The sequence below is a fragment of the Lucilia cuprina genome, chromosome 5 (assembly GCF_022045245.1).
Source record: "Lucilia cuprina isolate Lc7/37 chromosome 5, ASM2204524v1, whole genome shotgun sequence".
NCBI classification, from domain to species: domain Eukaryota; kingdom Metazoa; phylum Arthropoda; class Insecta; order Diptera; family Calliphoridae; genus Lucilia; species Lucilia cuprina.
Window position 1 is genome coordinate 70,439,860 of NC_060953.1, and position 17,384 is coordinate 70,457,243.

General features: G+C 27.6%; 1 protein-coding gene across 1 annotated transcript in view; it reads left to right on the forward strand.

Annotated features, from left to right (window-relative positions):
- Positions 1 to 13,552, forward strand: part of LOC111691024 (gastrula zinc finger protein XlCGF48.2) — a 33,413-nt gene extending 19,861 nt beyond the window's left edge. The window contains exon 3 of the mRNA XM_046952853.1: positions 9,803 to 13,552. Coding sequence (XP_046808809.1) covers positions 9,803 to 11,247 — 1,445 coding nt within the window. The 3' untranslated portion in view covers positions 11,248 to 13,552. The remainder of the gene's footprint in view (positions 1 to 9,802) is intronic.
- The last annotated feature ends 3,832 nt before the right edge of the window (positions 13,553 to 17,384 follow it).

Consider the following 17,384-nt stretch of genomic DNA (forward strand, 5'->3'; position numbering starts at 1 on the left):
GTAGTATGTTTTGTAAACCGTAGCGTGAGCATAATATACAGAAATATTTTAGTGTATTGTAAAAATTTACACTAGATTGTGAATTTGGCTAACATTTTTAGTATTGTATATCTGTTTGTATTCGAACAAAAAATCAGAGGCATAAAAACATACCAAATTTTAATTGTATAACAAACAACAATCATATTCATTAGATAAATGTAGCTAAGGATGAATGGTATGTAGATATGAATAGAAGAAACGGGGCATTGTTTCAAAACTGTTTCTTCTATGCCACAATTCAGTTAGCGTTTCAGTTTTATATTTGTGTTAACTGCACTTGTGCCTCATGGTACCATCATTCATCCAATTATTCTAACAAATACATTTTTTATAAACTATAGGTAACATTGTTTTGGCAACAAATAATAATACTGATATAGATAAAATACTGAAAGATACAACCTTGTTTTTAAGGCGGACATGTGATTTTTAAAATAGTAGACAAATACAAGTTTGAAAAATACATATTTTTCGGCTAATAATGGCTATAATAAACAAACTATTTTACGGGGCCTCCGGTAGATTAGTGGTTAGTGTTCTAGTCTGGTAGACCGGAGGAGGTGGGTTCGATTCCCACCCGTGGCACTGGTTGAGGAGCGCACAACAGGCCCGATTGAGGCCTAGGTGTATTTCTTTGGATTTGATGTGTATACATCCTCCTTTTAAACTAACTAACTATGTTACGAAAACTTATTTTTCTTAGAAACTATTAGGGCTAAAATCCTCACATAATAATATGAAAATTCATACAAACATTTGAAAAAATTTGTTTACGTCGGTGAAGGTTACAAAAATGGGACTCTCGACATTAATGCTGGGCTATTAAAGATTGTCACGTGCATATTTGGCGCAGAGGTGTGGTCCTTCCTGTTTATGTAAGAAATAATAGGAATAACTGGTATATAATTAATGAGCAGCTAGCGTGTTCAGTATATTTTACAGTTATAAAGAACAGGATTCGAAATCAAAAAAAGCAACAGTTTTTTGGCCCAGAAAAGTACGAAAGGAAAATATTACAACAAATAAATATTACGAATCTGCTGGCTCTCATTTTTTGTTAGAGAATCCTTGAATTGCAAACGTATCGAATTGTTGAAATTGAACAATTTTGTTTCATTTGTTATTTTATTATTTCATTTTACTTAAGTGTACAAATAGCAAATAACAATTTTTTTTACTATTCATTCATTAATGGTTTATGATTTTCTTATTTATTGTATGTTTTAATATTAAATTTGTTTTTTTTTTTAATTAAATTTAAACAATTTCAATACTTTTAATTGTAATTTTGACGTGATATCAAATCAGATAATGTTTATGATACAAAAACCATACCAAAATAGGATTTACAGATACAAATCGTATGCAAGACAATTATTTAATTTAGTTTAATTTCTTGTATCAATACCAGGGACTGTAAATAACTGTTATTCTAAAATTTTTAACCCAAAAAATTTCTATGTTGGAGTCAATGTAGACCTATACTATTATATATACTCATAAAGATGTGCTTTTTCAGAATATACCTATGGAGATTAAAAAAAACGATCTTAGCTCCACAAATAACAGTTATTTTTTAACGGAAAAGTAAAAGTCTGATTGAAACAGTTAAAAGATGAGTTTTATTTTTCTGCCATAAAATAAGAATTATTTGAGGAGTTTTATTTTTTCCATTAGAAAATAAAACTCATTTGGGGAGTTTTTATTTCCCTGTCAAAAAATCAAATAATGTTTTTATATATTTTTTCAGTCTCTTATTTTATTGAGTTTGTCTCACCAAGGCCATTAAATAGTTGATTTGTACTGACGTTGAAAACATCTGAATCAAAAACGGCAAATGGTAATTTTCTGTTATGACTGAACACAAGCTTTTTTAATTTCTTCGAAAGGCATTATTATTGAAAATGAGTTTTATTTTCTGACGGAAAAAATAAAACTCATTAAATAATTTTTATTTTAAGACTGGAAAATAAAATTCTGTTTTTAAAAGTTTCATTTGAATTTTTATTTTCAGCCATGATATAACCATAGAAAGGTAGAATCATTAGGGAGAGTTGTCAATTTTCTGCCCTAGTTATGTCAAACAAAAATGAACTAAAAAGAGAAAAACTTCAAAATCTTCAAATGAAAAAGCACGAAAAATACCATGAAATGATTCTTGAACGGTACTTGCAAACAGCATTCTACACTTTTGCATCCTGTTCTTGATTTTTATTGGTTTTACAATAATTTTTTTGTTCAAATATTAAATTTTGTTTTATTCACAAAAAATGTTCAATAATTTTTTTGATGTTTCTTTTATATTTTTTAAATTCCTTTTTTTGTGACAATTCAAGGCATATAAAATTGAGAATGTACTTTTCTACTGATTCTACTTATTATTGTTTTATTATGTTTTCAGCTTAAAAAATAACTTTTTTAGATGGATTTTATTTTTAATGTCATAAAATAACTGTTATAAATTAACTTATAACTGTTTCGGTCCCTGCTTTAAATTATTTAATTGTAGTTCTGGCATGTAACATTTAAGAAGGAGCGTGGAACTTGTAATAGTATGTGCTTATATGCATATGGTTCATGGATTTATAATTTACACTTACACATGCAGATACACCTTCTTTTCTCAAAACTTAATATATCTGTTTATGTTTGTATATATGAAAGTAAGGCCTTAAATATCCTAGATGTTCGACAAATTAGTTGACTAGCTATTTTAACATTTGCTTGTCCTAGAAGGAGTTAGTACATGCCAAAGAACCATTTCTAATCTCTAGATTACTTGATGACAGTAAAGTTCCGACTGTCTATTTATAAATATTTTTTAACGAAATTTTATTGTTAAAAATCTCATAGAGAATGTAAAACTATAAAGAAATTGTAAAATTTGTTATCACAATTGCCTTTGCGAAATAATTAAGAATATATTGGGTTTACTATATTTTGATATCAACTTTACGATTTGAGAATTTTTGGCCTAAAGTTGAATTTTATTAATAAAATATATAAAAAATTTTGATTGTTTTTTACTTATAATATTTCATTTAAAGTTAGCTTTTAATGAAGTATAATTTTTTTATACATGTATTTCCTTAGAATTTTTAAATATAACTTAAATGATAACTTTTCCCCCCAAACATTAGCGAAAAATTGATATTTTTTATTTTTTTAATTTAAATACATATAACTTTTGACACATTTCCGATTTAAATATTAGTCATTCTTAATTTCTTCTTTTTTATTAGAATCGATTTCTTAGAAGATGTTCTTATATAAACATCTTCTAAGAAAGTAGAGAATTTAGATTTTTTTATAGTAGATCAGATTTCATTAATAGTAATTCTTTTAAAATCGGACCACAAAAAAATAGGATCATTTTAAAAATTGTAAACACCCTAGTAGGCCTATGAGGTCCAAGTTCGGATCTTAAACTTTCGCCTACAAGTCGTACTAACTGTTAGGAAGTTGCAGAATTATTTCCTTCTATTCTTTTTTGTTTTCTATACCACTGTGCGTCATATAAGAAAGTTATTATACCCTACACCACTTTAGTGGGGAGGGTATATTGGGTTTGTACTGATGTTTGTAACATACAAAAATATTCGTCCTATACCCACCTTAAAGTATACCAATCGGCTTAGAATCATTTTCTGAATCGATTAAGCTATGTCCGTCCGTCCGTCTGGCTGGCTGGCTGTCCATGTAAACCTTGTGCGCAAGGTACAGGTCGCAATTTTCAAGATAATTGGATGAAATTTGGCACACACGCTTCTTTTGGCCCAAGGACGAAGCCTATTGAAAATGGTTAAAATCGGTCCATTATTTCGACTAGCCCCCATACAACCGTACCCCCCCAAATAGGGCCTTTTGGCTTATAATTAATTTAAATGATCTATTATGTTAACAAAAGTCGACAAAACTTAGTTTTATAGAACTTTAAATGACACTACCGATTTTTGTAATGATCGGGCTTCATTTGACCCTATCCCCTATACAAACTCCCCTTCAGAAAATGACTTAAAGGTCAAAATTCACTTACAAACACTAATAACACTTTTAAATTCTACATGAATAATATTGAAGAAGACTTAACTCCCCCTACCAACATTTTTAAGGAAAGGGCCATATTTTGCCCTACTTCCCTTTGGGCCCTCTTAAAAAAATCTCTTTTTTTGCCAAAAAAAAGTACAAATATTCCGAAATAAAGTTAAAAAAACAAACCAAATGCTTTATTTTTTTAAATAATCCCCATTTTAAACATACATACTGATTGGTGTAGGGTATCATATGGTCGGCTACGCCCGACTATACATTCATACTTGTTTTTAATTTAAATTTTTATATTGAAAAAAAAAACAAGAACTATTTTAGGTGCTTAGTTTATTTTTTGGGGCTTTATTTGATTCTCAATATTGGGAAGTTAGTTTAAAATTAAATAACTTCCCAATTTCCAAATGAGTTAAATCCCTAAAATTGTGTTTAAACAATTAACTCCTACATATGTCTTTATAAAAGGAATACAAAGTTTAAAGGACTCACAAATAGACAATACATTAAAAACAAATTAAATTAAAAAAGTCTCATTTCAAAACAATAATACTAAAACTATTTTTTTTTTTGTCAAATTTTTTATATAAAATAAATAAATTTATTTTGAAGCATTTGATGTTAGTATTATTTTAAATTTTTTCATATAAGTTTGTAATTTCTTCTTTTGAAATCGTTTGTTCTTTAAATTTAAAGATCATTTTACAGGCGCATAAGAGCTGATAATAAAAAATTCTGTACACAGAGTTAATACAAATGGTACACAGTTTATTGTAAATGTAGGGTTTTGATCATGTTGTTGAATGGAGTAATAATATTTTTTATATTATTTATTACACTGAAAATAATCCATGTTCAACTTTACGAAAAAAAATTTCGTAACTTCTATTTTCGTAATATTTACAAAAATTTCGTGTATAATACGAAATATTATTTAATAAAACCCTTTTCTATTTTTATGAAAGTACGAAAATCTTTCGTAATATTTTTTTCTTATATTTAAACGAAATTAAACATAATGATATTAATTATATTATGATTAAATAAAACTACAACATTTTTATAAAATTTAAGAAAAAGTATAATATTATTCTCGACTTATTTTCATAAAAAAAATTTAAAAAGTGACGTAATTTACCGTGTTATAGAAAAAATACTTTGTATATATTTAAGGAACGTACTTGGCTATATAAATAAGAACAACTTGTGATGATCGGTGCCAGCGTTTTTAAAATTATTAATTCAAATCAACATTTTTTTAACATTGACCAAGTTAAGATAGGGTGGCAGTGCCTGCATAATTTTACTCACTTTCCTGAATAAATTTTGTTTTTGTTAAAGAAAGAATATAGGGACTTTTTTAGGGAAAAACATAAAAATACGTCACTTTTTACATGATGCAATTTTGAATGTCTCTAATAGGGACAAGATAACTGTTGATAACTTATTTTTTATTTAGAATTTCAGAAATCTAGAGGATATTTTAAACTGTAACTACTCCATGAGGGGCTACCCACTGGACCCTATTCCATTCTCGACAACCTACAGCTGTCAATCAACTGAAAACCTCAGCTTCAAACATGTGATAATTCACTCGATATAGGTATCAAATAGTTTCAGATATACCGATTTATTTTCAAAAATAAAACTTTATATACCACTGTGCTTCGGGTCATATTATATCCTACCCCCAATATAGGATCCCTTTCAGAAAATAGCTTTAACTTCAAAAACTTATTAAAACACAGTTCATTCTTCACTTTATAGCTGAAAGATTTGACATTCAGGTGACATATTTTGTAAATAAAGTTATTATATATACATAAGTTAAAACGTCTTAAATATGGCAAAAATCTGTGGTATCCAAATTTGTTGCATGATATCTTGAAAAATTGATGTGATGTAGAAATTCTGAGGCCAGACAATTGTGATGATAAATTGTTTTGGTTTATGAAAATATTGTTTTTCATGATTCGTTATTTTGAATTTTTGTTTCTTGTCGTATACTCATAAATATTTTTAAGAAAATGTATAATTATTTTTTTACATGTTGTTTTACATTTCAAACCTAAATTTTTTAACGTATAACTGCCCAATATAATTCACCAGCTTTAACGTTATCATCTCCCTCTGACAGAACCTTTATTACTTTTGAGAACATTTTTTACGTAAATGATTATTCGAAATTTTCATCACGTTTCTATTGTTGTTTTATACATCCTGTTGCTTGTCATTTTTTTGCCATTTATTTAGAACGAAACAACTAAAAAGGACATTACAAACACAATATTAATGATCACACGTACATGAATGCAAAAAACAAATACAACAACAAAAAAACAACGGTGTGGTTTTGAATGTCGTTTATTCATTTGTCGCATGTCGATCGGCTGCTGATTTCACAGATTGAAAAATTGTTCCACTTTGCATTCAGTTTTAATTTAATGCGAAAAACGTTTTGCATTTAAAAATTATTTTTGTGTTATTTTTTAAATTTTCTATTTGGGAATGATGGGACAGCGGCCGTTAAAAAACAGAAATTCTTAGTATAGAAAAACAACAAAGTCTGCACCTTCGTTCGTATACAAATTTAAGAATTAGTTGCCATTGAGCTAAAATTAATTTTATTTTTCGTCGGTTTTTATTTGTTCAAGTCACTATAAAGTTGTATATTGTATCTATTAAAGGTATTTCCAGACAACAATACCGTCTGGCTGGCTGGCTGGCTGTCCATGTAAACCTTGTGCGCAAGGTACAGGTCGCAATTTTCAAGATAATTGGATGAAATTTGGCACACACGCTTCTTTTGACCCAAGGACGAAGCCTATTGAAAATGGTTAAAATCGGTCCATTATTTCGACTAGCCCCCATACAAACGTACCCCCCAAATAGGGCCTTTTGGCTTATAATTAACTTAAATGATCTATTATGTTAACAAAAGTCGACAAAACTTAGTTTTATAGAACTTTAAATGACACTACCGATTTTTGTAATCATCGGGCTTCATTTGACCCTATCCCCCATACAAACTCCCCTTCAGAAAATGACTTAAAGATCAAAATTCACTTACAAACACTAATAACACTTTTAAATTCTACATGAATAATATTGCAGAAGACTTAGCTCCCCCTACCAACATTTTTAAGGATAGGGCCATATTTTACCCTACTCCCCTTTGGGCCCTCTTAAAAAAATCTCTTTTTTTTGCCAAAAAAAGTACAAATATTCCGAAATAAAGTTAAAAAAACAAACCAAATGCTTTATTTTTTTAAATAATCCCCATTTTTAACATACATACTGATTGGTGTAGGGTATCATATGGTCGGCTACGCCCGACTATACATTCATACTTGTTTTTAATGTATTTTACACATATTGTTTTTTTAATTGTTTTAAAAATTTATGAATACCGACCGTATGGCAAAAAATCCAAAATGTCCTCTTCTACATCACTTCCTTGCGTATTAAAAAAAACAGTTAGTCCTCTTTTACATCATTTTCTTCGGGCTCAACATATATATTAAAAATTAAGTGATGACGAATTTTTATTCACAAGAAAAATAAATGCGGTCACATTTGGCCGCATTCGTTAAACTGAGTATTCGTTAAACCTGAGTGTTCGTTAAAAAATTCTTAAGCGTAGAAATAATAATTACGAAATAGTTGAAACAGTATATGTATATATATACAATTGAGTGTAAACTTTTTCTATCTCCATATACATGTACTGTTTCACCTATTTCATAATTCTTATTTCTACTCTTAATTTCATACACTTTCAGAATTTTTATCCAGTAAAAACAAAAACATAATAAAACAAATATTTGTTAATATGTCACCTTGTTATATTACAATTTTCCCTGTATTTTGTAATATGAAGAACCCTTAGGGACATATGGGTACTCATTCGTATGAATGCTTTTGTGGTCACATTGACTGTAATTCCTTTATATGGTTAAGAATTTAATGAGATTGATTTAAGGATGTTTACCAGTGTTATTAAGTATTAAAATGGCCCATAACTATTTACACGAAAATCGAAATCAAAACATCCTTTTCTATATCTCTCCTTCATAACATATACAGTTATGTTTAATAGATTATACATATATATTAGATGTGCCCAACAATTTTAATTTTGATGTTTCATAACACCACCTCGTTAAATTCCATTCATCCATCATTATCTCATAACACTAGCTATTTAAATTTCAATCCAATCACATTACGGGAATCAGTGTAAAATTGGTTATTAATGGGCATCCAATCCAACGCTGGAAATATAATTTACTCTAGAAAATTCGATTTGCTACAAAGATTTTACTTTCAAATTAACTATTTTTAAATGTCCTATTAGTCGATTTGAATAAATTTAACAGCAGTTAGTTTCAGATACTATTGTGCAAAGTAAGACCTATCCAAACAAAATCAAGATTTTTTGAATACCTAAAATTCACAAAAAGAGGAAATTCTGTATTGTCAGTTACATGATAATGAAAGTTTTTGTTGGGTTGATATTTGTTTACCCTCTTTTCTTGTAAATAAACATAATTTGTTAAACATAGTGAAATAACTAAAATGTTTTTATGTGTATGTATTCAATAAAGCGATTTAGATTTTCCTTAAGGATAATGCAGCAAGCCCAGTGGGTATACTAGCCATTAACATAAATAAGCCAAAGGCAAAATTGGCATAAAAATTGAAGACAATTATGAAACGCAATGTTTTTAGAGTATGATTTTCAATTATGAATATTTGTTATCTGTTTCACTTGGCGGCTAGAGAATTTTTAAAAATGTTTCTTCCACATTCTGATTCATTATACTTCCAAACTGTGATTCCTTAAAGGAGTGACCAATTCTACCTAACAAAAAATAACTTCCAAAGAAGCGAAAAAGAAGTAGAATTTATTATGAAAGTACTGAAAAAGACCTGAAGAAGTTATGATTTTAACACAGGCTTGCCATAGGAGGAATGTCTCTTTTATTTGATTCCAATTACACAACATCTGAAGTCATTCTCAGGAAGTAATGTTTATGTTCTTTTTTGGAAGTTATTAGGAAGTTAAATTGTAGTATTATAGAATATAACTAACTTGACTCATATAATACTAACATAAATAAATAAAAAAAATAAATAACACACATTTATCAATTAATAAATAAAATTGGTTTAATTCAAATAAATTCAGTGCAACAAATATAACTTACATTTACATTTATATAAGCAACAAATATAACTTACATTTAAGTTATATTTGTTGCATTTCTTTAGACGCCAATAAACATCACTTCCACAGAATGTTAAAAAAAATCATTTTGTGATACTTTTGAAGTGGTGATAAATGTTATTATTTTGGAAGTACTTCGTTTTATTTCATGTCTGCCTAGCAACCTTGATATCCTAAAACCCTAAGATATTACTTTTTAAAAAACGTAACGGAGTTGCTACTAAAATGGCGTTGAAGATATAGATATATTTTAACACTCCCCAAGAAATAACACAAATTAAATAACTCTTATACTCGACATACTTTCGAGTGGGGCTCCAAATTTTGATACACTTAATCGCTTAATAAAGATTTCCTATGGAGACGCCCTACGGCCGGGCGAAAGAATTTTCTTCTCTATGTTATGTGCATTACCATTTTATTATACGGTGTTATTTCAATAGACCAAACTAATACAAGGTCCTCTTTCTTTTTATATATTTTCAGATGCAAACATTGACCAAACTGTTGATGTTAAAACGGGAAAAGATTATGGCAAATATATCGGACGCAGTCCCACTGAAGATGGTAAAGTAATATTTTATGCACCGCCAGCTGGTGGTTTAAACTCAAATGTTCAGCGTACTAACAACACCAACCACAAAACAGTTGTTAAACTTGAGAACGCCTCTACAATACCAGCACTAGTCTATCGAGAGCGAAGCATTGAGGAAACTGAAGCAGCTCATGATTTGTTATCGCTGTCGCAAAGCTTACCACCCCTTACACCACCATGTGTTGTAACAATATTGCACCAAGATTCAAATGCCACCTCCACTCCGTCATTACCATCGCATTCCATATCCACTCCAAATGGTACGCTGAATACCCATAAATCACAAATGCAAGAGATATCAAGTACTTCCAGACAATTACAACAACCAATGCACTGTGCCGGTATTATACAACCCGATAATTTAAACGTGTTTATCGAAACAGACCAAAATCCGAATCATAATTCCACTTCAAAAATTCGCTATATCAGTTCGTATGACTCGCAACAGCAGCAGCTTCAAATGAACCTTAACAATCATCACATCCATCATCCGAACCACCATAGTGGTCTGAGTAATTCCAACAATTGTTCGCCGTTGACACCACCCAATTCCGATCATTCGTCGGATATTGATATTGACATGTCTTCCTCATCGGAATCCGGCCACTCTAATTCCCATCCACCATTGCAAATCTGGCGTACCGAATTATCAGATGCATCTGCAAAAAATGATTTAAAAATCTCCCTTAACATTGTGGATGGTCGCACGAAGGCTTGCAAGAAAAAGGGGGAACAAAATAGTAAATCGGAAACGACTAAAAAACCGAAACGCGGTTGCTATAAATGTTCGGAGTGTGGCAAACAATATGCCACCTCCAGTAATCTGTCACGTCACAAGCAAACTCACAGATCTCTCGACTCTCAGTCTGCCAAAAAATGTAATACCTGCGGTAAGGCTTACGTCTCAATGCCTGCTTTAGCCATGCATTTGTTGACTCACAAACTTTCACACAGCTGTGATATATGCGGTAAACTGTTCTCAAGGCCTTGGCTACTTCAAGGCCACTTAAGATCTCATACTGGCGAAAAACCCTATGCTTGTGTTCATTGTGGTAAAGCCTTTGCTGACCGTTCCAATTTACGAGCACATATGATGACTCATTCGGTGGATAAAAATTTTGAATGTAAACGATGTCACAAGTCATTTGCCTTAAAATCTTATTTAAACAAACATTTAGAATCGGCTTGCATCAAGGATGCTGGACACCATGGAGATGAGGACACCGAAGGTATGGAGGAAGGTGAAACATATAACAGAATTCATGATACTTTGAGTGGTAGTGTCGAGTCCATGGAATCGGGAGAAGAAAATGATGAAGATATTATTGTAGCATAAAAAGATGTAAACGCTAATGGTAAGTAAATAAAATAATCTAAAACCCTACAAAAATTTCAATTAAATAACACTTACAAAAAGTTTTTAGATTTAGAGTTAATTACATTGTACGTGGGTCTATAGAAAGATATAGAAAATATAGTTTTTATTAAACAATAAAGAAAAAAGATACAAATTAATGTTTGTCATCATCTCCATCAATTAATCGTGTTCTCAAACTATTTAAATTTTGTAAAGTGTCCTTCCGTTGAATCTGACCATGAATTATGATTGTAATATATTAGGAACGTCTGTCAGTCTGTCTGTTACAAAATCGGTATGAAACGACACTTATTAAAAATGGATGAATTCGGTTCTTGATTTCCAATGGCCACATATATACATAAATATTTAAAATTTAAAGAAATCGTTATAAAAAATGCCAGAAAAACTTTAAAGTCTGTATTGTATTTTCTATTAACTTCAAATGTTTTTAATTATTTATCTGTCCTGTTTATTATCTTCTAGACAAAATTTAAAATAGTGTAAAGCACTATTGTGAACGTAAAATTTCTTTATGTTGAATAATTTTGGAAAACAAATAATTATTTATAATTTATTTGGAATGAACATTAAGAAAGTGAACATGATGGCATTTTTGATTTGTGTCTTTCCCAAATTAATAAAATACATATAAGCTAAAACTTAATCAGTGACACACTTAAGAAAGTGTAAATTTTTATAAACAAAAGAACTTTAATATATATTATATAATTACATACGTATTTAAACAAATATTATATTGTTAAACAATTTTTGGATTTGTTTAAAATAGGTAAACGCTGGCTACAGCCCAGCAAAACACTTTTATAGCATTAAAAATAATTATGCAAAGCAATTTTTTATTTATACAAAACCATACATTTATTTACAATAAAATATTAATTAAAAATTTTTAATAAGGAAATTTTAGATATGTAATTAAAAAATCCAAAGCTAAATCGGCTAAACCAACTTAAAGTAAAAATCCCATGCAACGAATATTATGGAACATAAGTAGAAATTCTATTTATACAAAATTATTATTACAAACATATAATTAAATATACATATATGTATATAAATATAGTAATATAATTAAAATGAAATATTTATACTAATGATATAAAATTAAAAAAAAAACATAGTAACATATAATATCTTGAGATAAAGTACCAGTGAAAGTAAAAGTAATAATTAATTAAAGCAAAATAAACATTACAAATATGATTATATTGTTAAGCGTAATGATTATTGAAAACTGTTAATTTAAATATTCATTGGTTAAAATTAAAAAAATATATAAATTTTTACTGAGCACGCTTATTTAATCAATTTTAACTTTATTTAAAGTTTTCATGTTTTGTTTTATATGGATGATTGATTTAATCAATCCTTGATATAATATCTACCAATCAAATATTTCGTTGATATTTCTCCAAATTCTTTCAAATAATAATGCCTTTAAAAATCGAAATTTTATAAATATTTTTTGCCTACATTTCCCATTTTTTAACTTATATGCATCATGATAGGTCTGATAAATATATATTTTTTTGCTTTATATCAGTTTTATATATTATAAAATATATAAATTTTTGCAAGTTTACCTTTAAGAAAGAATAATAAAAAATTATATTGAATACCAAACAAAAAAACAGCTCAAAATAGTTTAAAAACAGCTAAGTAAATATAGAGGTTATATTATTACAAATAATTAGAAATGCACAAAAAATATTTTATTTAGTTACTCATAACTAATTTAAACAATTAACATACAAACGAAGGTAGCAAAAAGGATTGTTCATTCACCGGTCGCAGTCACAGTATTTTTTAAACTCTAATAGGGTCCAAAATAGTAAAAACAATGAAAAAAATAAATAAGTAGAACAACAACAAAATACAAAAGCTAGTTATTTTAAGCGATTCGTAAGTAAAATGTTAAAAGAAATTGTTGAAAATTAAAAAAAAGAAAACATTTAAATAAATAGTAAAATATAACGTCCATAAATAATATAGAAATTTATACTCGTACTAAAATGGAAACAGTTACCAAATAAAATCAAATCATTGTTATTGATCCTTAAATAAATTTCAATAGTATTTCTCCAGACTAAGACTCTAAATCTAAATGCGGCTTATTACTTTAATCAAACGAAATTTTCAATAAAAAATTTAACTAAAGATATCCAATAAAGTTTGCAATAGCAATTAAATGAAATAGTTTTAAAAACAAAAATTATATTCTAGATATAAATCTTAAATTTATATAACTACAAAATCTTAAAATAACAACAATTTTCAATTATTAACTTTCAATTATATACTTACAAATGTATGTATATTTATAATTAAATTATATATAATTAAATAAAATAGTCTTTTTAGCGATAAAAATACAATTTTAAAATTAAAAAAACACATATCAAAAGGACAATACTAATTGTATAATTTAAAATTAATTAATATATAAATTTACTTACACTTTACATTTAAGATATTTCGATTTAAGACACAAACAAAACTGAAAAATATTATCCTAAACTTACAAACACAAATTCATTTAAGTAGTAATTTTAAAATAATATTTCATCTATTTATTGGACAGAATGAAATACGTTAATATTTTAACATTTATAGAGTTTAGAAGAGTGTTGTAGAAATTTCATATTTGCAAAGAAAATCATTCTTTTAAAAGTAATTAAAATTAATATATTCATAAAACTCATTAAATTTTAGAGAGGCAATACCAATATTCATTCCAAAATATGTTTTTATAACGTAAACAATAATACACTGCATTAAATAATATACTAAACTAAATGGAATTTTGAAGAGCAGATAAACATTGCGTTGAAATTGTATAAAATCTAATTAAATATAATATTGAAAGCGCCTTTTGAGAACTTTTCAAATGATACCAACTTACCTCAATCCATTGATACAGATCACATTTACTCGTTTCGTGTTATATAGATATTTTTGTTTACATCACTCCAACGCGAAAACAATATCAAACAATTCAAAATAAGTAAGAAGTTATAGTCGGGCGAGGCCGACCATATAATACCATACACCTGTATACGAATAAAATGTGATTTAGTTTTCATAATAAAGCATTTAAGTTGAATTATACCTTGCCTCAAATATACTAAAGCCATTTACTGTTTAATAAAACTGTGGATATTAAAGTAAAATGTTGATGGGGCTTTTTAGAGGGGCTAGGGTCAAATGAGGTCCTATAAATATAAAGTTCATCGCGGTCATCAAGACTAATATAGAACTTGGTTTTGCAGCTTTTTGTCGAGATACGAGTATACTAAACATAATTATGAACTTAAAAGCCCTATTTGGCGGGTTCAGTTCTATGGGGCCTAGGTGAAATAATGGACCGATGTTAACTATTTTCAATAGGCTTCGTCTACAGTACCATAAAAGATCATGTGCCAAATTTCATTGAATTGTCTCCAAAATTGCGACCTGTAGTTTGATTACAAAGTTTGCAAGCTCTATTCGGGGGTTCAGTTGTATGGGGGCTAGGTGAAATAATGGACCGATGTTAATCATTTTCAATAGCCTTCGTCTACGGTATAATAGAAGATCATGTGCTACATTTCATTGAATTATCTGCAAAATTGCGACCTATAGTTCGATTACAATGTTTACAAGCCATATTCGGGGGTACAGTTGTATGGGGGCTAGGTGAAATAATCGACCGATCTTAACCATTTGCAATGAAAATTTTTGCTGGGGTTATGCCTACTCCTTTAGACATTGTTATAATCTTAATATTTTTTAAGTCATATATTTTAAATTATGGTTGAAAAATTTTAAAATGCAAATATTTTCAATGTGAAATTCCTACAACATTTGCATAAATTTTTGTATTAAACTAAAAACTGTAACTAAAAGCAATTTTTCTTTTTAAAAAGGAAACTCTTGAAATCTTTGGCAATTAAACAAATGTGAATTAATATAATATATTAAAAAAACAAAAACATTTAAATTATTTATGTACAATAGTTTACCATAAAAATTATAATTGTCAATTAATTTGTTATATTTTTTTTTATTATTTTCTAAAACATCACTATTAACATCACTGAACACTATGTTAACATTCTGAATTAAAAACATTTTGAACTTTAATTTAAAAACAACGACAACGACTTAAAATTAAACAAAATACAATATACATACATACATGCATATAGCAACTAGTCTAACAATAAAAATATTTATTAAATTATTAATACGTACATATATGTATATGTACATATACATAGATAAGCATTGATTAAAAATTTTTGTTTTTAAGATAAAAATTATACATTATACACAAAGTTAAAAATAGTAGATGCCATAAAAATGCAGATATAATAAATTATAATACTTCTTACATTAAAATAAGAATAATAAAGAGGAAAAAATTTAGTGGAAAAAAATAATTAAAAAGAAATTAAATATATTGAGATTAGCAGTAACAGTTTTGTGATTGAATTAAAATAATTAAAGATGTAAAAAGGAATAACAAATAATTAATATTACTATTTATACATTCACGTTTAATATACTTTTATTTAAAAACAATTTTAAATTTTTTAATAATAAATAAAAAAATTATATTATAATTACCATATAGGATTCTCATTATTATCATTTTATGCATTATTTTTAATATTTTATTTAAAACATATTGAGAAATGGAAACATTATTACTACACTTTAGTTTGTAATAATAATTAAAAATTTTTAAATAAAACATCCCATACAATTATTACAAATAAAATAATTACATTTTAAAATAACTAGTACCTTTAACTATACTTCCATTTCAAACCCAATTACAAAAAAACACTTCAAAAATAACAATGAAATAAAATTGAAAATAAGAAAATAGAGTTTTTAATTATTTAATTAAAAGCTCAAATCAATGTAGATAATAAATTATATTGGTCATGTAGTAAACCATAAAATAGGAGAAAACTCACTAATTGTTAAAAACATCATTATTTTCATTATTATATTATGCACAGTGTTTAGAAACAATTGTTTTTGGAATACCGAATTATCTCTGGAACTATTGGATATATTGCAATGAATTTGACGTGTTTCAGCTTAGTGGTTTTGAGTTGATAGACAGTCGCAGGTTATCGAGGGCGGAATGGGAGCCAGTAGTTAGCCCTCTAAGTTGATCACATCGGGTATTATTTTATTTATTTATTTAAATTAAAAAAGCCTATTAGGTTTGCAAAAGACTTGAAATTAAAAAACTATGATAAATCAGTCAGTCAGTCAGTCAGTAACGCAACTCTTTTATATAAATATTAGGCTTCGTTTCAAAAACTAAAATGTTTCCCGTTTTTGTGATATCACATCTTTTTAGGTTTTTGTATCAGTGATTACTGTGCTGTCATAAATTTTCTAAAATTCCAACTCCTTCCTCTGCATATCTGTTTTTTAGGGCATTTAATATTATATTTACGAATGATAAAATCAGTTTTTTTTGTTTTTAATTGATTTTATTTATTTTGCTCTTATGCATTTATAGTGCATCTAAATTCTGTCAAATTAAGTTTATATATCTTAAATTTTCCTGTAGAATAGTATACTAAATATCGGATTGAAATATGTTCAACAGTTTTCGATCTATAAAAAATGTCGCCCTAATCGGTATTTTGGCCGCAGATATGCAGAAGAAGGAGTTGAAATTTTAACAAAATAGTTACGCCTATATTAGCGCTGTTCCCAAAACTTTCGTAAAAGGTATGATATCACAATTTCAAAAATATTGCGTGAAGCCTAATAAATATGTATATAAAGATTATGCCAATATATTTTTATTTCCAATAGTTCCAGAAGTACCGAAATAAATCTAAAAAACACTGTGATGGTAATATGTTATTCAAATTGTTATTTTGTTTTCATAAAACCTTATTATCGATTATTGATTCCAAAAAATATTCTAAAAAAATTATTCATTAATTTTTTAGTTGTAGATCATAATAATTTAATGCTAAAAATACTTTAAAAATTAAATAAACATGCAGTATATTAAAAAAAAATATATATATAATAATAATTATTAAAAGAATGGAATTCTAGTCAATAGTCTTTAC